The sequence below is a fragment of the Cydia pomonella genome, chromosome 12 (assembly GCF_033807575.1).
Source record: "Cydia pomonella isolate Wapato2018A chromosome 12, ilCydPomo1, whole genome shotgun sequence".
NCBI classification, from domain to species: Eukaryota; Metazoa; Arthropoda; class Insecta; order Lepidoptera; family Tortricidae; genus Cydia; species Cydia pomonella.
This window is the reverse complement of record NC_084714.1, coordinates 1,397,933-1,423,019: the sequence shown is the minus strand read 5'-3', so window position 1 is coordinate 1,423,019 and position 25,087 is coordinate 1,397,933. Positions and strand designations below refer to the sequence as shown.

The 25,087-nt window shown below is 37.1% G+C and overlaps 1 protein-coding gene across 4 annotated transcripts; it reads right to left on the bottom strand.

Annotated features, from left to right (window-relative positions):
* LOC133523253 (uridine-cytidine kinase-like 1) lies at window positions 1-24,466 on the bottom strand. 4 transcript variants are annotated; one of them, XM_061858737.1, is made up of 12 exons: window positions 24,284-24,466; window positions 16,206-16,330; window positions 10,752-10,931; window positions 9,882-9,988; window positions 8,941-9,111; window positions 8,629-8,765; window positions 7,194-7,380; window positions 6,266-6,355; window positions 5,691-5,850; window positions 3,928-4,073; window positions 2,613-2,810; window positions 1-1,940 (listed from the first exon to the last, which is right to left on the bottom strand). In XM_061858737.1, exons 1-12 carry the CDS (start codon window positions 24,334-24,336, stop codon window positions 1,818-1,820), a joined length of 1,677 nt encoding a protein of 558 aa, XP_061714721.1. In that variant the 5' UTR covers window positions 24,337-24,466; the 3' UTR covers window positions 1-1,817. The 4 variants fall into 4 exon arrangements, with proteins under 4 accessions (XP_061714721.1, XP_061714722.1, XP_061714723.1 ...); XM_061858738.1 differs by having other exon boundaries at window positions 23,980-24,428; XM_061858739.1 differs by having other exon boundaries at window positions 23,965-24,426.
* Between the last annotated feature and the right edge of the window lie 621 nt (window positions 24,467-25,087).

The window sequence follows — 25,087 nt, the reverse complement described above, 5'->3', positions numbered from 1 at the left end:
AACAGTACGAGAGTCAGTCCAAGCTAACTTTACCGACTTGAAAGTGAGAAAGTGTGAAAGTGCCACCACTATTTTGTTTAAATATGAGTTATATACTGGCTCTCCTATACTTTGGCAGCGTAAAGATAACTTAGGCGTACTTTAACGGTAACACTCTTAGCTGGCCATTAATGGAAGTTATGTGTTTAGGTGTTTCTTTGTATGGTTGTAAGTTAGTTGTTGAAATTTAAGGTTAGTCCGACCCACTACTGACTGTACAGTCAGCATCAAAAGTAGCGGAGTAAACAACGCGCCAAAAGTATCTGATATTCCGGATAACTTTTCTTAGATAAATTTCTACAATTCGCGTTATAAAGTTTATCTGTTACAGTCTTAGGCGTTCTATATTAAAGACATCACTTTTGTTAAGCTGTTCCAGAATGGTAGATACTTATGAAACGTTATTTGTTCCGCTACTTTTGATGCTGACTGTACAGTCAAGGTATTAAATATCGCCACGGACAAAGTGCCAAAAATATGTATACACTACTTTAATGTATAGGCAATAAGGTCGTGTGTACATATTTTTGGCACTTTGTACGTGTCGATATTTAATACCTTGACTGTACTAGGATAAAAAAGGATAATTAATTTCTATTTCCAATGTTCCATTACCCTCCTTATTCTGAGTCATTTTTTCAGTTTTGAATTTGGAATTCTTTTATTTCATTATAGTTCAAAATTGGATTTTATTTTGTCCTTTTGAAAGCACTTAGGAGGTTACGTTACCTCCATGCTAGTGCTCAGAGAAATAGCGTTAGTGAATTTAGAAATATTGAAAACCATTTCTTGTAGTCTATTATTTAGAATCATTAGTGTTTGTAATTCTGAGCAAAAAAAAACATATAATAAGGAATATATCTACGCAAAACTCTGCGTACAGAGCGCCAAGCGCATACTAAGCGCCTACCGCGAAGCACAGAAATTTCATTCGAAATTTCGTTATCTGCCTCTCTATCACTCTTGCATATTCGAGCGATAGAGAAGCAGACAACGAATTTTCGCGTTTCGCAGTAGGCTCTCTGTAAACAAACCGTCATCAAGGCATAGTGAAGTTCTTTAAAAACTGTTTAAAGCATAGTACCTATGTATAATGTACTCTATGGTTTATGGTATTTGCTAGTGCTGCACTCTGGCGGTAGAACATTGCAGTAATACCAAAAATAATTTGAAATAGAGGAGGATTGTCAAAGAAAATTTTGTAGTCACAGTAAATTAATTATCTTATAAATTAATTATCTTTGCTATTACCCCCTATGTCTGGAAACCCTAAGAACACATAACTGACAACAATAAAAACCACCCCTGTAGAACCTATAAGCCAACATTTTAATTTTAAACGTCATATTTTCAAAGTTTGCCATCAATGACTTTGCCACACTTTGTCATTTCAAATGCCCTGCAAAGTAAGCTTGGTCTGCCAGTCAGTTAACAGTATAGCCTATTGGCCTTATTCATAAACGCGTTACTGGTCTGAATTAGCTATGAATCGTTTGTCCTTATCTGTCATTTCGACTTACGTATTTGTACGAAAGGGATACCATAATTTAACTAAATCAGGGGGCCTACCGCGAAAACCGAAATTCGCAAATTGCGGGGATCTTTCTCTTTTACTCTTAGTAAGACGTAATCAGAGTGACAGAGAAAAATGCCCGCAATTGACGAATTTCGATTTTCCCGGTAGCCGCCCAGGTCCGTAGTTTTATGAATAAAGGGAAAGGTCCTATGTACGTGTACAAGTGCAGTCAATAATCAGCCTTACGCGCTGGGCAGTGGGTTCAGTCTCGCTCGTCGTCGGCGGGCTCGGTGCCGAAGTAGCGGTCGCCGAAGTTCCCGATGCCGGGGAGGACGTAGAATTTCTCGTTGATCTCCGGGTCTAAGGCAGAGGTTACGATTTTTACCTGAAATAATGAAGTATTTGTTAAAATATGTTTGGATGCAGTTGGTTTTAACGAACATTTGTTTCACAAGTTTATTCTTCTTTTATATCCGATACATATATAAAAATAAAATATGGGTGTATAGTATTACTTAGAGAACAGATAGTAATCTGTCTCCGTCCGTCGCGAGTGTAAGCAGTCGATTGAACGCCTGTTTCAGCTATCAGCAATGACACAAGACTTATTTATTTCACATATTTACAAAAAAAGAGTACAAATGGCGGACTTAACGCCTTGAGGCATTTTCTACCAGTCAACCACTGGTCTCTTTTAAAGAACATTTTTTCGGATGGTCCCTTTTAAAGGACATTTTTTTCGGATGGTCCCTTTTAAAGGATTTTTTTTCGGATGTGCCTTTTAAAGGACATTTTTTGGGATGGCCCTTTTAAAGGACATTTTTTGGGATGGCCCTTTTAAAGGACATTTTTGCGGATGGTCCCTTTTAAACGACATTTTTTTGGGATGGCCCTTTTAAAGGACATTTTTGCGGATGGTCCCTTTTAAAGGACATTTTTTGGGATGTCCCTTTTAAAGGTCATTTTTTGGGATGTCCCTTTTAAAAGACATTTTTTCGGATGTCCCTTTTAAAGGACATTTTTTCGGAAGTCCGTTTAAAAGGACATTTAATCTTACCTGAGGAAAAGCGTAGGCTATAGAATGCACCCCAATCTCAGCCATAAGTAGCGAGACGAGGCTAATGTGGTCCTCGGGCACATCGTGGTCGAGCAGCACGCGGATGGCCATGATGGCTGCGGCGCCCGTCGCCACGGTGGCGTCCATCAGGATCACGCGGTAGTCTTTTATGTCTTTTGGTAAGCGGAGGTAGTATAGCTAGAAAGAGAGAGAAATTGCTTGGATAAAAAACGTTTCCTCAATTGAATCCATAATTATGTCCGGCACATATAGTTTTTTTAATGTTCATTTTGTTAGGTCTACTTCGTTTTATCTATAAATAAATAAGACATTAATAGGACATTATTACACAAATTGACTAAGTCCCACAGTAAGCTCAATAAGGCTTGTGTTGTAGGTACCTATATATATATAATTATAAATACATAGAAAACACCCATGACTCAGAAACAAATATCCGTGTTCATCACAGAAATATATGCTCTTACCAGGATTTGAACCCAGGATCATCAGCTTCATAGGCAGGGTCACTACCCACTAGGCCAGTCCGGTCACCAAAATAATATAAATTAAAATCACAATTATAAATCAATTTCGCATTGCAAACATCATCCTGCTAAAATCATAAACCTTCCTTTTTAAAATGTTTGTTTTTCTTTATACTACGTCGGTGGCAAACAAGCATACGGCCCGCCTGATGGTAAGCAGTCTCCGTAGCCTATGTACGCCTGCAACTCCAGAGGAGTTACATGCGCGTTGCCGACCCTAAACCCACCCCCCCTCGTTGAGCTCTGGCAACCTTACTCACCGGCAGGAACACAACACTATGAGTAGGGTCTAGTGTTATTTGTCTGCGGTTTTCTGTAAGGTGCAGGTACTTCCCCAGTTGGGCTCTGCTCTAGATCTGGAATGACATCCACTGGCTGTGCCCTACCACACAAAGCGAGATGACATTCACAATGCCCATCAGTACTAGCATTCAAATTTGAACCATATTTCTATATAATTGACGACCGGTTTGGCCTAGTGGGTAGTGACCCTGCCTACGAAGCTGATGGTCCCGGGTTCAAATCCTGGTAAGGGCATTTATTCGTGTGATGAGCATGGATATTTGTTCCTGAGTCATGGGTGTTTTCTATGTATTTAAGTATTTATAAATATTTATATATTATATATATCGTTGTCTAAGTACCCTCAATACAAGCCTTATTGAGCTTACTGTGGGACTTAGTCAATTTGTGTAATAATGTCCTATAAAAAAAAAAAAAAAAAAAAAAAAAAAAAAAAAAAAAAAAAAAAAAAAATTAAGGCTCACCTCCGGCTCATCAGTCTCCTGGTTGGTCTGTATGAGTATCTTTCCTATGCGGATATCTTTGCACACATCGCACACGGCTTGTTCCATGGTCTCGCCGGCTCGCAAAATGGACACGCCGCAGATTTTCTCCACGTCGCATTTACGACCTTAGGACATAGAGATAAGGCTTATTTTTTTGTAGTAGGATTGTAAATTTTGCGAAGTGGTATCATCGTATTTGCGACTCTAAAACAAAGTCATTAGGTTAAATTTTCTTCGTAGCAGGACTTTAAAAACCTTAGTACAATTTATGGCGCTGGGAATTGTCGATCTCTATAATATACTTTATTCTTACAGGGTGTTTATTTAATCACCTGCAATAATTTACGGACAGTATACAGGGTGATTTCGGGGTCCTGGAGCAAGAGAACTATATATACATCGTACAGAATTCAAAGACGAGCCTAGTGATGTTGCTAATTATTTATTATCACCAGTGATCGGAACTATGGGAGTAAAACTTTAACAAAACTTATCAAGCGGACGTAAAAAGAGTGCTTATAGTCTTAAAAATGTTCGAATATCTATGAATGTAAATATTTTTATGGCTGTACGTACTATACTATTCCTATCCCTATGGACATGAATATTTTTAGGGCTGTATGCACTATTTTATGTCCGCTTAACAAGTTTTGTTAAAGTTTTACTCCCATAGTTCCGATCACTGACTATCACCAATAATGATGATTACTTTTCAGATGACCAGTAGAAAAACACATTTTTGCATACAATTTGGTCACCCTACTCAATGTGACGTCTTGTCGCTTTCCATACAGCGTATGTCAAAAGTCATAGGGTGACCATGATTACTTCGTATAAGATTAATTTTACTTAAAAATAAGAAAAATAGGAAATATCAAGGTCAGACAGACAAATGTATGGAACAGCCAATTTTTTTTCGCGATTTCGGGGTTGGTCCCAAAGTAAAATATGCTCAACATGACCTATACAAGGTGCCCGTGAGCATTGCGAGATATTTTAAATAAGCATTCCTGGTAATATTTAGAAACTAAAATGCCACATCAAATTTTCTGGATTAGGCCTAGTTTCAGAGATAATTAAATGTTTTTCGAAATCATTCTTTCGCCATAAGTCGGTACAATACATATTTTTGACTGCGGTATTGCCACTTTGAGGTCTAGTCTGGACATACCTATTGATTGACATCGAAAAATTAAAAAAATGTATTCGAGAGGCTACCCCCAAACAAAAAAACTTTTTAGTTAATTTAAGGTTATGTGTTTATCAATAAAAAATACGTTTTATGTACAGGAGTGTTCAAAAAAAAGGGGAAAAAAATTTCACAAAAAGTCATATAACATTTTTTGCTTCTGTTGCCATCAGGAATGCACCGTTAAAATCTCTCGCAATGCTCACGGGCACCTTGTATATTCAACACGTAAATGATAGCAGGTGACTACATAAACACCCTGTATAATCGAAAACGAACTTTAACTCACTACATTCAGGCTTGAATTCGTAAAATCTATCTTAATTCTTTAAATTTATATTCAAAATCGCCGACTTTTATACAGCAACATCTAAAAATATCGATACGAACAAAATCCCAAAAATATGTATACACGACCTCATTGCCCATAATAGGTGTATACATATTTTCGGCACTTGGTCGTCCCCATCTATATTTTCGGACGCGACCATACTTACACTCGAATATGGACCTTAAATCTTTAGCTATAATATTTATTTTTGTTATAGCAAACCTTTGTAAGAGAATCCCTGAGGTGTCTCCACCGTCCGCTCCGAGTAGGGTAACAATGACAGAGCGAATTCGATGACTAGTCTCATGAGGCGTTTAGAGTAGAATATGAACTCGTCCCGAGGCGTGTCCTTGTTGCGGATGAACGTGTGGAGACCTTGCACCTGTTGGTGGAAGTTTATGGTCACCAAAATGGTAAACCCAGATTTTTTTACATATTTCGTACTTTTATGCAACAGATTTTTTTTCGTTCATTGTCAAAAGTGGTAACAAGTAAATTAATACAAAGGTATTCCTATATTTATGATTGGCAGATATTTTTTGCACATTAAAATTTCTACCTTAACATATTCGAATAAAATCAATATTTAACTCTTTGTCTGAGTTTAGGATCCGGCAAAAAATCTTAGTCAGCTGTTTGCTTTTTAAGACGAATTATTTATATTTATGTTTCTATATTGTCAATACTATGATCATATAGATTTTATAATTATTATGGTCAATAACAATGAAAGGCAAAACATAAATTGAACATTTACATATGGTGGTCATTAAAGATTGATAAATACATTCACTCACTTGTGGCGTATCTTTGAGAAGATATAGGGAGTCTGGTACGGGCTGACCGATGTGTGCGACGGCGAGCTTTTCTCGAACTTTGAAACCTCTCTGAAAAAACACATAAAGTAGGTAATAAACACTTTATTTTGCAAAACAAGTACATACCAAACGTATACAGGGTTCTTTTTGAACCGTTACCCATAATTGAATATGTCATTATAGATCAGCAGTACAACACATTTTTGAAAAAAAAAGAAGTGGTTTTTTTTTGTCATTTTTATCCATGAAAAATAAAAAAAATATGGCCACTGTACTCGTTTGTTTCTATTCGTGCAATAGCAAGCACAATACTCTAGGAAGAATGCTAGAATCTTATAGTCAATCAGGGCATCGCAAACGCCTGTCGGACTATTTGTCTGTTGTGTTTCAAGTAAGTCCACTTGCTTATCAAGCGCATCTGTGACCAACGCTAAGGAAACCAGTACGAGCGCATTTTTTTCGGGACTATTCGCAACTTTATTATATTACCGTATGGCTAACTGCTCAAAAAGAATCTTGTGTTTAATAACTACTATGTATAATGTCCGCGTGAGCCATACAGGGAGCGATGTAGCTCTAATAAGCTTTGCGTGGATCATGTCATGTATAATACTTACATACATATGAGAAATAGAAACGGACCTAAAAGAGATCCTTGAGGTACTCCCATCTATCTCGCTATCTTACACGAAATGACACCAGTCATCGCTACTTTTTAATTTTATTCTGCTAAATATAATTTAATGAGATGCAACGAAAGTATTTAATACCATAAAGTAGCTATATTAAGTTTACTAGTAAGAATACTCTGGTATACTCAATCAAACGCTTTGCAAAAGGTCGTAGAACACTCCAATAGCGTAAAGCTACTTTACAAACTTGCAAAATGATCAATTATTATACTAACCAGCTGCAGTTGTTTGTGAACGTGTTGCACTATCAAATGTATGGCGACTTTGTTCTCTCCGCCTCGCGGCACTATGATGTCGGCGTGCGCCATGCAGGGCGCGATGTAGCTCTGGTAGGCCGGCTTCACGTGGGTCATGTATTGCTTTAGGACCCCTTCGAGGTCGCGACCGCGTTGGACTATATCTCTGAAAACAAAGACAAGTATATTATGACGTTTATTTTTTTTTTAACAACTTCGCTAATCATAAGATTTTAAACTATTTTATTCCAAAAATGCCTTACATAATTTGGAAAAGAGTTCAAACTACTGGTGGTGATCGATTTCAAACATACCTAAGAACCACAGTAAGGAAACTCGTTTTCACATTAAAAAATCCGCATCGATATCAGTCCATCCGTTCGAGAGCTACGATGCTACAGACACACATTGGCGTCAAACGTATAACACCCATATGTTTGCTTCGGGGATTGAAAAACACTCAACGTTATCATGAAAATTATCCTCAAAATTTAAAAAAAAAAGTTACTTTTGAAAATATACTCAAGTATGCTATTTAAAATATTTAAAAGAAAAAAAAATCGCTATTGAAATTCAAGTTGACATAATAAGGTATATCAGTGAAAAATATTCGTTTATAACCCCGACAGAAAAAGTGGGATGTTACAAATTCATGTCCAGATGGACTGTGCTATCTGCAGCATCGTAAGCCAACAGTTAAACATAAAAATAATTTATTTCAAAACACGTATTTCATTTTATTTTCATATAAAACACAGACTTAAAATTAGTGATTGTTTACATGTGCCTGAACTAGGATTCCCTGTGTTTCAGGCGAGATATATGGCAAAAATTCATGTAAATTAAATAGTTGAACCGATATGAATGCGTTCTCTTCAATAATGTTGTATGTTGAGATGGTTTTCAGATGGTTCAGCTCTCGTGTTTTGATGTTGTCTGAGATTTATAAATATTTATTTAAGCTGTATGACAAATGCTATTAAAAATCACGTGACTACTAGTATTTACATCCATTATTAAAATTTCGATTGGCGTTTTCTATCAACGACATCTAGATTACGCCCTCTGGCCGTCTATATAAGTTGCGTTCTCGCGCGCGAGTCCATACTTGAAGTTGCGCAAAATGTATGGAGTCGCGCGCGCAACTCATGATAGCAGGTCTGGAGATAGTAACTTCGCTACTGATAATTATTCGAAACTGATACGGGACAATGGAGTGCAAATACGTATTCACATAGCTTTAACTCACATAGTTGAGGAAACAAGGTGGTTAAACAGAGATGATTGTGACTAGTACGTAGTGATATACGGGAAGCGATACTTAAATACGGTGACAGTTCTGTATATAAGGAACGTATGGCAACCCTACTGATACCTAAAGTAAGAATCTGAGATTTATAAATTTTTATTGTACCTTCTAAGTCGCCTAGCGAGTCTTATATCAGCGTCTGTGTCCACGAATACTTTCATGTCCAACATATTAAGAACGTCGCTGTTGTAGAACGCTAGGATACCTTCGAAAATTATCACGTTCGCTCCGTACATTGTTTTCTGAAAAAGAAGCGCAAAAATCTTTAGCACTATTTCGTTAGTTGCTTGATTTTGTTAGACAGTAAGAATTGTATACATTTACGGCACTTTTTCCATGCAAGCTTCTTGAGTGTCGAAATTTCCGCTGATCTTGCGTCTCATAACACCTAGGGAGTGAGAGAAACAACATACTCACAGTGCGATTCTCCCTAGAATGCGTGACGTAGTTGTATATCGGCACTTCAACTTTCTTGCCTTCCTTGAGTCGCTGTAGAACGCCGCTTAGTAACTCCATGTCAAAAGCGTCCGGGTGGTCGAAATTGTACTCGTTCCGGGTCGCAGCTTGGTGTTGCTTCTCATTTAATACCTGGGGGACGAAAGAGAGAACATATAGCATGTTTAGACACGGCGTTGTCCCGGGTACGCCCTTGAACTACGTCCAATTGAGAGGTATGGGCATTGTGAATGTCATCTCGCTTTGTGTGGTAGGGCACAGCCAGCGGATATCATTCCAGATCTAGAGCAGAGTCCAACTGGGAAAGTACCTGCACCTTACAGAAAACCGCAGCCAAATAACACTAGACCCTACTCATAGTGTTGTGTTCCTGCCGGTGAGTAAGGTTGCCAAAGTTAAGCTTGTTAAGCGAGGGTGCGGAGTGTTAAGGTCTTAGCACATTGTTACAACTCAACAGCCACTCGACTCAAAATTAAATATTGAAATTAAAGCCTTATCTTGTATGTCCTACAGTACAATGATTAAAATTTAGGTAACTGTCGGGTGGTCTACGCGTCGTCCACTAAGGTGAACCAAAAGTGAGTTGAGTTAGTGTGGAATTGGTATAGTGTGCGAAGACCTTTAGGGTCGGCAACGCGCATGTAACTCCTCTGGAGTTGCAGGCGTACATAGGCTACGGAGACTGCTTACCACCAGGTGGGCCGTATGCCCGTTTACCACCGACGTAGTATAAAAAAATGCTTCAACGAATCGCAACGATTTCGGGGTTGGTCCCATAGAAAAAGTTGCTCAGTATAATCCCAAAACCTCCCTGCCAACGGGAATGCACATATTTTTTGGCCACCTTGTATACCTATACAATTAATCACCTAGCTACCTAGCTAGGTGATAGATTGAAATACCTTATAGAAGGAATCCATGCTGACGATAGTCACCCAGGGCATGTTTAGAGATTCTATGATTTTTGCGGCGACTGTGGTCTTCCCTGAAGCACTTGCGCCGCATATACCTAAAATAAAATATAATACCATTAAATCCCTTTACTACATATTTTCTTGCTAAGTTGCTACTCATCATGGTTATGAATTCTGGAGTCACTGGCATCAAAATTTACTGAAATAGTTTTTGTCCTAGTTATAAAAGCCTATAATCATTTATTATTTTCTTAATAGAACGTCTTTTAATATTTATTATTCTGTTCTAATAAACTATGCCAATATTTCTCCACGGCGTCGGGACAAAATAATAACAAGAACTAGTTGATCCACCCCAATATTAGTCTCTGAAAAAGAAAACTTTAACCCACAATTATTTTACCCAGTGCAGATAGGACGTCTGTCCGCGTGTAATCTGTGTTCATCCGTAGATTCAACTACACTCACCAACAAGGAAAGGTTCAACCTCCTGTCCACCAATACAGTTGTACTACGGTCTACGGCGGACGCCCGGCTGTATATAGTACGCCGGTCGGCGTGTAATTTGCTTTCATCTGTAAATTTAACACTGACCAATAAGGAAGGGTTCATCCTCCTGTCCACCAATACAGTTGTACCACTGACGCCAGGATGTATCTGTATATAGTACGTCTATGGGCGTATAATATGCTTTCATCCGTAAGTACACCGATAAGATAAGGAACGGTTCCATCTCTTCCCCATCAGTCCACGGCAGACGCCCGGCCGTATATATGGTACGACTATCGGCGTGTAATATTATTTCTGCTGTATATATACTACTTAATACTCGTAACCATGAGGGTTCGCTAGACTTACCGATAAGGAACGGTTCAACCTCCTGTCCACCAGTACAGTTGTACCAAGGCGGACGCCCGGCCGTATATATAGTACGCCTGTCGGCGTGTAGTATGCTTTCGGCAGCCGTACGCTTGTTTGACTGCGACATTGATGTTGTGCGCACACGCCGCGCCCGCGGCGACTTGAGGATGTTTGATCCTGGAACAATTTAACTTAACGTTATTATTTAGTTTTCAAAAATACTATACTTAAACAAATGTAATTGTTTAAATTAAAGGTCGTTGAAGAAGTGCTCTTGTTTACTTTGGATTAATGTATTGTAAGTCAGGAGGCCAAGACTCATTTTAGGTAGCAGCGCCATTAAGTAAGTAAGTATGTCAGTGAAGGACGGTTAGTATATCGTTATAACTGATGATACGACAAAATTATCATATGTAGCTAAAATGTAATAGAGTCAATCCAAGATAATAAAGTTGGCAACGATTTTGATAGACCAGATGGAGCACGGGTTATTTTAAAACGTCAAACTTCTATGAAATTATGACGTTTACTTGACACTTGCACCGTGTGGGCTATCTACTTCGCTGCCAACTTATCCTGGTTTGACTCTAGGTAAATGTTTCTTTCACTATGACGAAATAATTGATGACATGATCGGAGTTACCATAAGTAAGAGTTGTAGTTATATCTCATCATCATTGGCCACACCATCTGTTGTAGATGCTTGTTGCGGCGCTTGGTTTATGGGGCTGAGCATCGCCGTTGGTGGCTATAAAGTCCTATATTTCACTCGGAATATGTGTGCCAGACTGAAAGGACATTCTCTGAAGCTGACACGGACGCAGAGTAGTAGCAACCCAAGAAGACACTTCCTGTCTAACCGCGTAGTGAAAGTGTGGAACAATTTGCCCGAATCCGTAATCAGTGCACCCTCAGTGAATTCTTTTAAAAACAGACTCGACAAACATTTTATAAATGTACAAAACACAAGTGCAGGACATTGATGTGCACATATCAGCTATAAGCTGCCTGTGCATTCATAAATAATAAATATAGTTATATCTTAAAATTAAAATAAATAAAAGTATTTTAGTTTCTCACTCTGTGAAATGATATTCATGTTATAATCATCGTAAATCCTTCTTTCGAAACCAATCAGTAAGTTACAACTGACCTCGCCTGCAATAAGCAATAAAATATTATATTTAAAATCATATAGGAAGTTTTATTTACACAGCCAATCCGTCCCAAACCGCCGTATATCCATACTACGGTATGCAACATACGACGTTTCTCAACAGAACAATAGCAATATATACTTTAGTCATTCACAAGGCCGGCTCTCTGGCGACATCGCAAATTGCTTCTAATAACGTATTTATTAGCGGAGACACACATTAATTCTGAAGTAACAGCTTGTTTGTAATATGAAATGAGCATTTTAAGTGTAAGATTAGATATTTCTTGAAAAAATACTGTAGGTATGTATGTATATATTACCTGCGCGAGTAAAATACTTACATTTTTTTAACAAAAAAAACGGTAATTATGGAAAGTAAAATGTAGTGTACCTAATGTTTGAAACGTGACATATTTTACAAGACCTAATTTAAAAATGTAATAATGATAAATAAATTACAAACAACCTTGAATTTAGAATAAAGTGTAACGCGTTGCTTGACTTGCCTTGCGTTATAGACATTTCAAACATTTTGAAAGTTCACGTTAAAGTCTATTCAACATTTCATTCCATGAATTACAATCAGGACAAATACTCACCACTCTCAATAATTACTCTATTGATAGGTGAAAATCGCACGAATATCCGTTCAGTAGTTTTATCGCAAACATAGAGACAGGCAGACGCGCTGGGAAACTTTGTTTTATAAAATGTAGTGGAACTTCCTAGCCTCTGACGACGGGGCAGCACTACCGCAGCCCTAGCCCAAAACCCCACCATTAACCAACTCTCTCTTTGTTTTTCTTGGTTTGGTTAATAAGCTTAATATACTTTGCTGTTTAAATAAATAAATAGTAAATAAATAAATATTGTAGGACATTAATACATTATTACACGAATTGACTAAGTCCCACAGTAAGCTCAATAGGGCTTGTGTTGACGGTACTTAGACAACGATATATGTAATATATAAATATTTATAAACACTTAAATACATAGAAAACACCATGACTCAGGAACAAATATCCATGCTCATCACACGAATAAATGCCCTTACCAGGATTTGAACCCGGGACCATCGGCTTTGTAGGCAGGGTCAGTACCCACTAGGCCAAACCGGTCGTTAAAATAAAGATAATTTTGCCATTCTGAAGTAGAATTACATTGTAAAATATTTACTCACTCGTAGTATGAATATAGGACACAAATAATTTACCAACATGTAACGCTCTACCATATAAAACAGTCGAATAACATCTGCCACAGTAAACGTCATAACAAAAAGGTTATACCGGCACGTTTCACACGTACATTCAAAAACAAATAATAATTACAATAAATTTACATATTTTCTACTTGAACAGGAGCCTTTTAAGCATCACGTTTTTCTCAAACAAACTTTATAATAAAAACCTCACCGATTTAAATGGCACCCGTGGTCTCCCATACACCAATTGTCGAACAATGAACACATAAAATATGGAGTGACTCATGAACTCCACCGTGCTAACTCCAAAACATCGTATGTCACTATAAGAGTCTTGAGTAGATACGCTTTTTTTAGTGTAACACAACTGTTCTTAAGAAACAAAAGATCGTATCTCATTGTAACACTCTAGTGTAGTACGCCCTTTTTAGTGTAACAAAACGGTTATGATAAAAGTTCGTATGTGCTGTGATACTAGTAAGTAAATAGGACTTTTAGAATGAAGAACGTTATATTTAGCCCGGTTGTAAATCGTATGGGTGTTAGTTTGTTTTTCAATGGTGCACTGAACTAACAGGATAAGTTCATTGGTTTATTTGAACGCATGAAAAAACAGTGCAATAATATATTTATTTACACTTCAGCAATCCAAACGGGGCATTTTGTATGCAAATTTCCATCAAAAAAGCGCGTTCAGTTAAGTAAGTTTTCTTATAAAAGCTAGAGTTGAATGTGTATATAAATCGGCCGATAACAAGTCCTGTAATAATATCAAGTGGGGGGCCATTGTATGTAGTTTTACCAGTGGGGCGACACTCCTCCTTTCGGCTTTTCTCGGCTCCGCTCGGCTCAGCATTGCTCCGAGCACGACATCCCTATACGTGCACGACCACAGATAATATAATGACTTGAATTTTGACAACCCTAAATGGCCGAAAGAAATGGTGACATAGATTAAAAAGAAACAGCATAATTCGTCCCTGAATCGCTGGAAAACTTCGGATTTGTAAGTGTCATTTCTGTACGGTAGTACTTTTTTATTTTGTGGTTTTACTTCGAAGCGCCATATGTATGGAAGGTAGAGGTAAGGAATATAATCTCCATGTACCAAAAAATTCCGTCAAAAAACCTTAAATAGGTGGCGCTACATTACCTAGAATATTTGAAGAAAAAATCAAATCATAGACAGCGCACTTCACTCCGTCAATAACAACGAAGTTCTTAGCTACTCTAGCGCTTCTCTGGAGAGATTTGGAACTATCATTTATAGCTGACAGCTGGACACTTTAGCAACAGTTCTGCCTATGGAGATTTTATAAATGTTTCAAAAAAGATAAAAAAAAGAATAGTCAAGTTCACAGAACCGGAACGGCGCGTGAGGTCCGTGACTTAGTAACATGAAACTAATTTGCGGTTGACGACCAAATACCGGTAGTACAAATAACAACACACTTAAATGACCATGAGTAGACCTTGTTTCGTCGCAAAAAGACGTTTCGACGACCGGTTTGGCCTAGTGGGTAGTGACCCTGCCTACGAAGCTAATGGTCCCGGGTTCAAATCCTGGTAACGGCATTTATTCGTGTGATAAGCATGGATATTTGTTCCTGAGTCATGGGTGTTTTCTATGTATTTAAGTATTTATAAATATTTATATATTATATATATCGTTGTCTAAGTACCCTCAACACAAGCCTTATTGAGCTTACTGTGGGACTTAGTCAATTTGTGTAATTATGTCCTATAATATTTATTTATTTATTATTTAAAAAGGTTAAAAATTGTCAGTTAACAGTGTCGGTGGACGATGAGACGCGCTGGTGGCGTTGAGATAAGAGTGTACAACTTGCAATCCGGAGGTCGCGGGTTCAAACCCCGGCTCGTACCAATGACTTTTTCGGGACTTATGTACGAAATATCATTTGATATTCTTATCGGTGAAGGAAAACATCGTGAGGAGACCGTACTAATCCCAATAAAGCCTAGTTTACCCTCTGGGTTGGAAAGTCAGATGGCAGTCGCTTGCAAAACTAGTGGCTACGCCAATTCTAGGGATTAGTTGCCAAGCGGACCCCAGGCTCCAATGAGCCGTCGCATAATGCCGGGACAACGCGAGGAAGAATAAGTATCAATGGACGATAGTACAGTCACATGCTATCCTGGAATGCTTTTCCAAATAGAGAAACACATCTCTTTTTACAAGATTTTATTTAATATCACTTGTCCCGTTGTCTGTAATCAAATCCTGCAAGTCAAATTTGACCCACTTCCCGGTTTCCAATGAACGTGAAAATTTGCATAGATATGTAAGGGGATCTGGCAGACCTCGTCGGCTATTGGGGGTTAACTTAGACTCCTTTTTGAGGGACTGGCCGGTCGTAGCTCAAAACCGGGATGAGTGGAAGAAGAGGGGGGAGGCCTTTGCCCAGCAGTGGGACACAATAGGCTCGTTATAATATAATAATAATAATAATGTAAGTTGGGTCGGGTGACAATGCAATTTCGCTCGCGACTAGGGTTGCCAACCATCCCGCTATATGCAGGACGTCCCATTTCTGGACCCCTAGAGTATGCGTCCCGCATTTGATCGCAAATGTACCACAAATCTGTGCATTGAGGTTGGCAACCCTACTCGCGACCAATAGTTTGGGAAATACTTATATAGAAACATATATATTTTTGTTAAGCTATTAGAAAATGGTAGATACTTTTGACGCGTAATTTGATCCGCTACTTTTGATGCTGACTACACTTACAGCAACTATTGAGTTGAAATCTATTCGAACTGTGCCTGTAGATGTCCTTTCGTGCTTTATCTGGTTTAAAACAAGCGTTGTTAAGCATGTTGCATCTGGGTCATATGGGTAGATGTGAAGCAAAGAGAATTTGAAGTAGATGATTGTCAAAGAAAATTGTAGCCACAGTTTTACTGCCGTCTTTCGACACATTTTTAAAACTTTTAGAACGCCACTTGACTTTGACCCTTATTCTGTCACTGACACAAATAGGATTCGTGAGAGCCTAAAACCTTTCTTTACGCTTTGGAAAAAAATTTAAGACATGATTTAAGGTTGGTATTCTGTACCTGTAGATGGAGGCCGGTACGGGCGAACATTCGGGACCGTGGTCGGCGACGCCGGGGCTCTGGTCGAGTAATCTTCATCGTCTAGGAACACTTGCTCTCCCAGCTCCAAAGCCAACTCTGTGTCACTGTGGAAACGATATGACGTTATAACTTCAAGAAATCATTTTGAAGATATTTAGGGTTTCTTGCCATTAAGAGTGGCGGCAAAGTTTAAATTACAGACTCAATAAAAATAAGTTTTTCTTCCCAAAGATCATTTTTAGCCCAACCACATTAAGTTTTTTTTGATTTAATTTTTATCAAAAATGGAAAAGGCCCAATATAAAGAGGGGGCCAAAATTTCAAAGTCTAGTAACTAGGTCAAGTGGGGTATCATTTGAAAGAGCTCAAATTGTACATTCCAAAAACATTTTTTTTTTCATAAAGAAAAAAATTGATTTATGAAGGTAAATGTGAAAAAAAGCCGTCCCCCTCCCCTTATCTCCGAAGTTTACCGACGAAAAATTATGATTTTTTTACATAATATTAACATTACTATACATTTTACAGGAAAAATATAATCAGACATCTGTCTTGGTAATTTTCTTTTTATTAACAAAAAACTTTCCGATTTCAGTTTGCAATTCAACCAACTTTACGTGTGTTTATTACACCTGAAATTTCTATGAGATTACATAAATACACTTTATTTCAAATAAAAGATCAAATTTTGAAATCGGTTCACATGTTAGAGAATTATCCTCGAAATTTTGAAATCGGTTCACATGTTAGAGAATTATCCTCGAAAAACCAACATACGTGCATTACATCGGGCAAATAAGTTAGACAATTTGCCGATAGATGGAGCTGTACACAATTATACTTAGTATTAGGTACTTCTGTTCAAGTCTTTCGCCTTTATAGTTACACGAGATAATTCAAAGTTTGTACGGAACCCTCGGTGCGCGAGAAAAACGAACTCACTCTTGACTGGTTTTTTATACAAACTTTTATCCCCGACGGTGCTCTTCTTTCAAAGTCACTCGAGATGGTTCTTACAAATTGAAACTCAATAAGTTTACATTATTTTATAACCGAAATACACAATACAGTATTCTTTCACGTTTCAAGCTATCCGACTATGGAATTCTCTGCCTATAGACTTAAGGCGCGCTCAATGTCCTAATTCTTTCAAGAGACTCATTAAACTTCACTTTTTACCTGCTCCGTAATACTTTTATCTGCTTCCTTTTCCATACTTATGGCTGGCATTTATGATATATATATATATATATATAATATGTATTTTAATATATGTATGTATATGTATTTATATATCTTTTTTATTTATATTTGTATATGATATATTGTTTAGTTTTGTGTTTATCCTGTGCTAGACTTCTTTTATTGCATCTGGAACACCTACACTGACATAACATTTTTTTTTTAAATTCCGCTACCTAAAGGTTGTCTGGAAGAGATCGCTTTTTAGCGATAAGACCGCCTGTTGTTTACCTCTTCTTTATGTGTTGTATTATTTGTACTGTTTCTGTATTGAGGTGTGCAATAAAGTATATTTGTATTGTATTGTATTGTACGTTAAAAAAAATTACCGATAAAAACTAGGTACTTAATAATAATAATTATGTAAAGAGATCACTGTATTGGGAGTGTTAAGGTCGAAAGATATTTAATAATCGTCGTACGATACGAATATTCGTGAATGAAGTGAAGTAAATACGTAACTATATTTCTTGATGTAGGTCAGTTGGTGACCGTGTACGTATTGTTTCAACTGCTGAAGGTCGTGTACTACATTTTACTTCACCGAATAAGTCGACAAAATTCATTGTATAACCAGATTTACTGGCTAAAGTAAAGTGATTATTACTATACTTTTACAGTACATATGGGGCTACTTTATAGCACTAGTGCGAGAAGTAGCATATTACGTTACTGTGTCGAACATTTAAAGGGCCATATGTACTGTAAAACGTTGTACGATACATGTGCGAATAGGTAATTCGCAACTCGTGTCGATTTAAAACACTCCCTTCGGTCGTGTTTTAATTTATCGCCACTTGTTTCGAATTTCCTATTTTTCGCACTTGTATCGTAATGTACTATATTAAAACATTTAGGCCAGGCGCCCAGTATCGGCATGGCACGACAAGGGATTCTTCGGCATAGGTATTGCCGAGGCGGCCTCAGGCATGCTGAGGCGTCCTCAGGCATACTGAAGTGTGCTTGGGAATGCCGATGCCTCGGCAATCTTACCTTTCATATGTATGTGGTGGTCAAAATTCGTGGGGTCATATGCGTGGGCTGTATAGAGCCAAAGGGAATTTGAAATAGAGTTGGATTGTCATAGAAAACTTTGTAGCCACAATAAATTTACTGCCATTTTTCGACACATGATTAAAACTTTTAGAACGCCATTTGACTTTGATCCTTATTCTTTCACTGATATGTGTTAAATCTGTTAAATATCAAAAAGTTGTGCCATCTAATAGATCAAAGGCCAAAGGTATGGCAGCATCGTTTCGAGCGATGGCGCGCCACAACCTTTAGCCGATGCCCGGTGAGATGGCGCCACTTATTGATATTTAACAAATTTAACACATATCAGTCAAGGAATAAGGATCAAAGTCAAATGGCGTTCTAAGTTTTAATAATGTGTCGAAAGATGGCAGTAAATCTGTGGCTACAAAATTTTCTTTGACAATCCACCTCTATTTCAAATTCTCTTTGATAGAGCGCATAAAATGGATCTTGAAAAAAAGGAAAAACGATGACAAAAGTTCGATCAGGATCCTTATCATAGAAACAAGACAAGAGGTTAAGTAAAAATGTACAAAGGTCTCTTCTTCCTCGCGTTGTCCCGGCATTTTGCCACGGCTCATGGGAGCCTGGGGTCCGCTTGACAACTAATCCCAAGATTTGGCGTAGGCACTAGTTTTTACGAAAGCGACTGCCATCTGATCTTCCAACCCAGAGGGTAAACTAGGCCTTGTTAGGAATAGTCCGGTTTCCTCACGATGTTTTCCTTCACCGAAAAGCGACTGGTAAATATCAAATGATATTTCGTACATAAGTTCCGAAAAACCCATTGGTACGAGCCGGGGTTTGAACCCGCGACCTCCGGATTGCAATTTGCAAGTCGCACGCTCTTACCGCTAGGCCACCAGCGCTTACACAAACAAAGCTTGTACAAAGGTATGACAACTAAAAAAAAAAATCGGCCAAGTGCGAGTCGGACTCGCACTGGAAGGGTTCCGTACCATTATGTATAAAAACGGTCACCCATCCAAGTACTGACCCCGCCCGACGTTGCTTAACTTCGGTGATTGGATGAGAACCTCGAGATTGGAAAGAAATATTTATTCTATTCTGTTTTTAGTATTTGTTGTTATAGCGGCAACAGAAATACATAATCTGTAGAAATCTCAACTGGCTAACTATCACAGTTCATGAGATGTATCTGCCTGCCTGGTGACAGACGGACGGACGGACGGACGGATAGCGGAGTCTCAGTAATAGGGTCCCGTTTGACCCTTTGGGTACGGAACCCAAAAAAATTACCTAACTTACCTAACTACGATTACTTTTACGTAATCATTTTAACATATTGTTTCACACGGTAAACACGATACACAACCTCTTATTCTTAATAAATACTCTTCTTTCAATCGTTTTGCAATATTTTGGCAGCTTGTTTACAAATATATGTATTTGATTACTGCCTATAGCTACCGCAATACGAACCGGCGACTGAGGTTATGCTATCTCCTTTACCCTTGTTAAGATTAACCAAGAGTGAAAGAGATGGCATTGTTATATTAGTGCAGGAAATTCTAATTGCGGTACTGATAACAGGTAATTGTGAGGCCGTGACCTTACACAGTTCACAGATAACACACAAACATGCCTACTAGTGAAATATACGATGTGTTTCACGGTATAATGACCTGAGATGAAACGCGTAAATCTAAACACCGTGTCGTTTGATCGAAATTCAACTCTATCTATTTAAAATAAAGTCGAATTTGCAACCATTAGTTACCGGCATTTTGAGTGCGACGCGCAAAATCATAAATTGAAAAACCGTGTTTAGTTTTATCGGAATTGAACTCTAACCTTTTAACCTAAGATCTAATTTGCATTTTTTTCTGTTGGCGTTTTTTTCGTAGAATAATTTTCATTAACGTAATTTTAGAAAGGCTGTATCTCGAATAGAAGTGACGTTCATATTGAACCTTAAACATAAAGTATTAAGGTTGTATTTAAAGACACAGATATATTGTTTTTGCGTTTTATGTTAATAGAGAAGTTTGATAACGGTTTATCCTTAAAAAATATTTTTAATAGGTTGAAGGTGTGGCAACATTCAAAATATTTTTATTACTCTCAAGAGCAAATAAAATGGGTCTTTTTGTAAAGAGATTTCCATACAAAGTTTACCCATTTCATTGTTCTTAAGTATATTGCACCAAGATTATGATCAATATGTGGTGTACAATAATATTACATTACGATACAAGTGCGAAAAATAGGAAACTTGAACCGAGTGGCGATAAATTAAAACACGACCGAAGGGAGTGTTTTAAATCGACACGAGTTGCGAATTACCTATTCGCACATGTATCGTACAACGTTTTACAGTACATATGGCCCTTTAAATGTTCGACACAGTAACGTAATATGCTAATTTTCGCACTAGTGCTGTAAAGTAGCACCATATGTACTGTAACGAATATTTATTTATTATGGTAGGCAAGCATATGACTCAATTTACTGCCGGTATTAATATACCTAATAGAATGGTGACAGTTATAACATGATTTAGAGGAATATCGTAACATTAATGAAACAAGGTAAACAAAGATAAATCATTCATACTTTTACATTATAAAAAAAAAGTTGTAAAAGGCATGTTTATTATGTGCCATAAATTAGCACCAACTTATATTTGAACTTATTAACACGTCACCGTCTCGATATTTATTTAAAGAAAAATAAATATAAAAGTTACATTTGATAAGTCTATAGTGACAACAGCTCTGGTTAGAGTAATTAGATCAGTGTTCTGAAAGTTAAAGTTCGAATCTGACGACCGGTCTGACTTAGTGGGTAGACTCTGCCTATGAAGCAAATGGTCCCGGGTTTGAATCCCGGTAAGGGCATTTATTTGTGTGATGAACACAGATGGGTGATTTCTATGTATATACCCTGAAGCTTTGCTTAATTAGTGGCTAAGTCAATCTGTGTAAGATGGAACCCAAATATTTATTTTATCTTGTTTGATGCAGGTCCCAGTTTTTACGGCCTTCACGGCCTTGTTGGGGCTGCCCTAGCACTGCAGCACTGTTTGCCATTATTTGCTACTCTGTTAATATATTTTTGTTACTAACATAATGTTGTACACAAACATATCTTATATTTTCTTTCGACGCAGAATATGGTCGCTAATTTCGTGTTGCCGGCCACTGTCCGTCTGGTCCAGCGGGTTAAGACGCGGACTGCTAAACGAGTGTTACGGGTTCGAGTCTCGCCCGGTGACTAACTTTTTTTTATATGTTCAAGTTTATTTATAATTTTATAATTTTTATTGTTTTAGTCAAATTTAATTTAGTAAAAAAAATGACCTATGTAATAAGAGAAATTGACAATAGCTGGCGTTACTCTGTGACAAGTGCTGTAAGGTTAAAATCGATTGTAAATAATAATAGTTGTTAGTTCACATTTTACTTTTTAAGTTTATGTAGATTATCACCTATACACCACCATGTTACAATAAATAGTTATAACCGAGCAAAGCTCGGTCGCCCAGGTACTGGATATTTAACTGATGTGTGAAATAAATATTATCATTTTACTTTTTTCTCTCAGTAAAATAAGCATGTCTCAAAAAGTACAGTCGGCATCAAAGATACGTTTACATTTTTCGCCTTTCTTCAAAGGAGCACTGTGTGAACCTGTACACAAAATAATGTCTCAAAATTGCACCAGTGTTAGTAACATAAGCATTTATTATATGAAATCCACATTTAGAGTTGTGATTAAACAAGTTTTGGCAAGGCCGCAATTCAGTTTGGAAAGCAGTTATGCAAAATATTTTTATTTCAAGCAGTTTTATAAAGAGTACAAAGTCCCCTGTCGCGTCTGTTTGTGTGTATGTTCGTGATCTCAAAAACGACTGAATGGATTTTCATGTGGTTTTCACCTATTAATAGAGTGATTCTTGAGGAAGGTTTAGGTGTACAATTTCTTAACCTGTACGCAGCCACTGGGTCACTAGTATTTGAGAAAATTCGCAAAAACGAACAACTAGTGATACAAATCTTTTTAAATTTAAAACAGTACAACAGAAAGACTTAATACCAAACGGCATTCTCTATGCATCCCAATTAATTTTAATAGCGCCTATCTAATATCTTTGGACTTGTGCAAAAATTTCAACAGTACATAATTAAATTATGATAGTTTGTGATTGAAGATGAAAAGAGAAAGTTTATCTTAAATATGGAAAAATTTAGATTTTACATAAGTTTGCCAATGTTATGTTTAATGGTGATAACTAATAATTTTATTTCATTTTATTTGTCATTAATTAAAAAAAATATGTTCAATTACCAATTAGCCGGGTCCACACAGAGCGAGCATACGCGCGAGGCAATTTCCTCTGGCACAATACGGCCAGTGTAGACATGCCTCGGCCGAGGCGCGTCTACACTGGCCGTATATTGCGTGAGGAAATTGCCTCGTGCGTATGCTCGCTCTGTGTGGACCCGGCTAATAAGGAAGAGTGATGCCTCTTAACACTTGTTACTTAAAAATAGGCAACTGTATAAGTATTTCTTAAAACAAATAAACAATTTTTTTTTCTAATTGTAATTTCACTCTGACTGTAAGTACCGTAACAAATGCAAAGATTATGCAACATAGATGAGTTACTGAAACATTTAATATTCATATTCATATTCAACACAATATATATAAACATGTGACACAGTAGATGTTTGTTTAACACATATTGTGTAAGAGTTGTGCTCAAGTCCTTTTGCATAATGTGTTTAGTATAGTTTAGGTTAAGTTATTTCTTTTATTGATGACCTATCTGGCCTAGTGGGTAGTGACCCTGCCTATGAAGCCGGTGGTCCCGGGTTCAAATCCTGGTAAGGGCATTTATTCGTGTGATGAACATGGATATTTGTTCCTGAGTCATGGATGTTTTCTATGTATTTAAGTATTTATAAATATGTATATATTATATATATCATTATCTAAGTACCCGCAACACAAGCCTTAATGTTATAATTATAATGTAACAGGCATAGAACTATAACCATGCCCAATCAAATTCGTTTATGATAATATTGTTTACTAATTGCTCGTTTTAAAATATTGGCATGTATTTCAACATCATAATTACTTGCAAAATTGAAAACTTAATAGTACGTTTTTACTATCTTTATTGTATAATATTATTCTATTAAGACGCACCTCTATTACCTATCACATCTTATCATATTTATGTTAGACATTATTATCTCTCAAGGACATGTATTGTTTACTTTGATTATGCCACACAAAGGAATGATTTGTTATACCAAATATTATTACAATGAGGAAATTTTAAGTATACAAAATGTGAATATATACATGTTTTTGTTATTGCAACTCAAAAATCGCTAAGTTAAACACAAGACACAAAACACTACACCATTTAGTTTTGCTTGCAAATAATCACAAACCAAAAAAAAGCTAAAGCTTCACTGACACGGATTGCTCTTACGGGTTCGCGAAGATGATTGCGGGGTCCATCGCGTCAGCGGCAAGCGGCAAGCACGTGCCGCTCGACTCCGCTGCCAACGAACTAAATAAAAGTCTAAAAATAAAAACCACAATGCACGGCCGGAGAGGTTATAATGCAGGCGTTCAACTAAAACCTAGACACTCTCGTTATTAACAAAACACACTCCACTTCAAAAAAAACTGTAAGTATAAACCAGCACTTGAAAAATAATGTAATACGGAATTTTATTGACGCGAGACAGCTGTTCAAACAAACAATTGCACTAACTTAGCACGCTTTTTACCTATCCGAGCTAGCAGAACTGGGGGTTTCGAATTTATTCAGCTTCCCAGCCATCGGTGGTCGACACAGTACGAGATTGAAAATAAAAAATCAATTTTTATAAAATTCACGCCTCATCAGAACACGCAAGTAATATTTTTGTTTGACGTTTTCAAGTGACGTTCCGTATATATGACACGCGGAAATGAATTCGGTCTTCATTGCGATTATTTTATAATAAAAAGCATGGATCAAGTAATTAAATATAGCGGTAATCTGTATTTAAGTGATAAATGAATGTATATTTGTTATGATACTGGTCAAACAATTAATTTTCTGGTTAAAGACATTTATTTACTCAAAAGAAATTTACATTTCACTTAATGAGTAGGTAGTTTACAATATTAGACACAATAAATAGTTATGACGATTCGTGAGCGTACATAGTGTAGGTATATAGTTGCAGCAGGAGAAGCAATAAAATAAAACAAAGTTAACTAAGAACTTAAATTAAAAGTACCTATTGAGTGATAGTTAGTTAAGTATATTAACCCCATCAACTAACAGACAATAAAAATCACATTAACATGTTTTCCTATTTTTTTTATGTACTTAGATAGTATATATATATATTTTTTTTCTTTTTATCTAATTAATTTTCATATTTGTATCTAATGTTAGCTATAAATAAGGGTTTCTGAACGCACCACTGACACGTTTCTCTCCAAGCAATAGCCGTTTTGGTTTGTACTGAGGAAATTAAATCACCGGTATCAAACGGCATGAAATCTATATTAAAACCATCTCCATTCTAGTCTAGATCTCT

What these genes read in the sequence shown, in the direction of transcription:
- LOC133523253 (XM_061858737.1), bottom strand. Translation starts at nt 24,336, where the DNA reads ATGGCTGGGAAGCTGAATAAATTCGAAACCCCCAGTTCTGCTAGCTCG. An exon ending in GCATGGATTCCTTCTATAAG is followed by an intron (nt 9,112 to 9,881) that starts GTATTTCAATCT and finishes TTCGTCCCCCAG; the next exon opens with GTATTAAATGAGAAGCAACA. An exon ending in ATTCTAGGGAGAATCGCACT is followed by an intron (nt 8,766 to 8,940) that starts GTGAGTATGTTG and finishes CTTCTTTTTCAG; the next exon opens with AAAACAATGTACGGAGCGAA.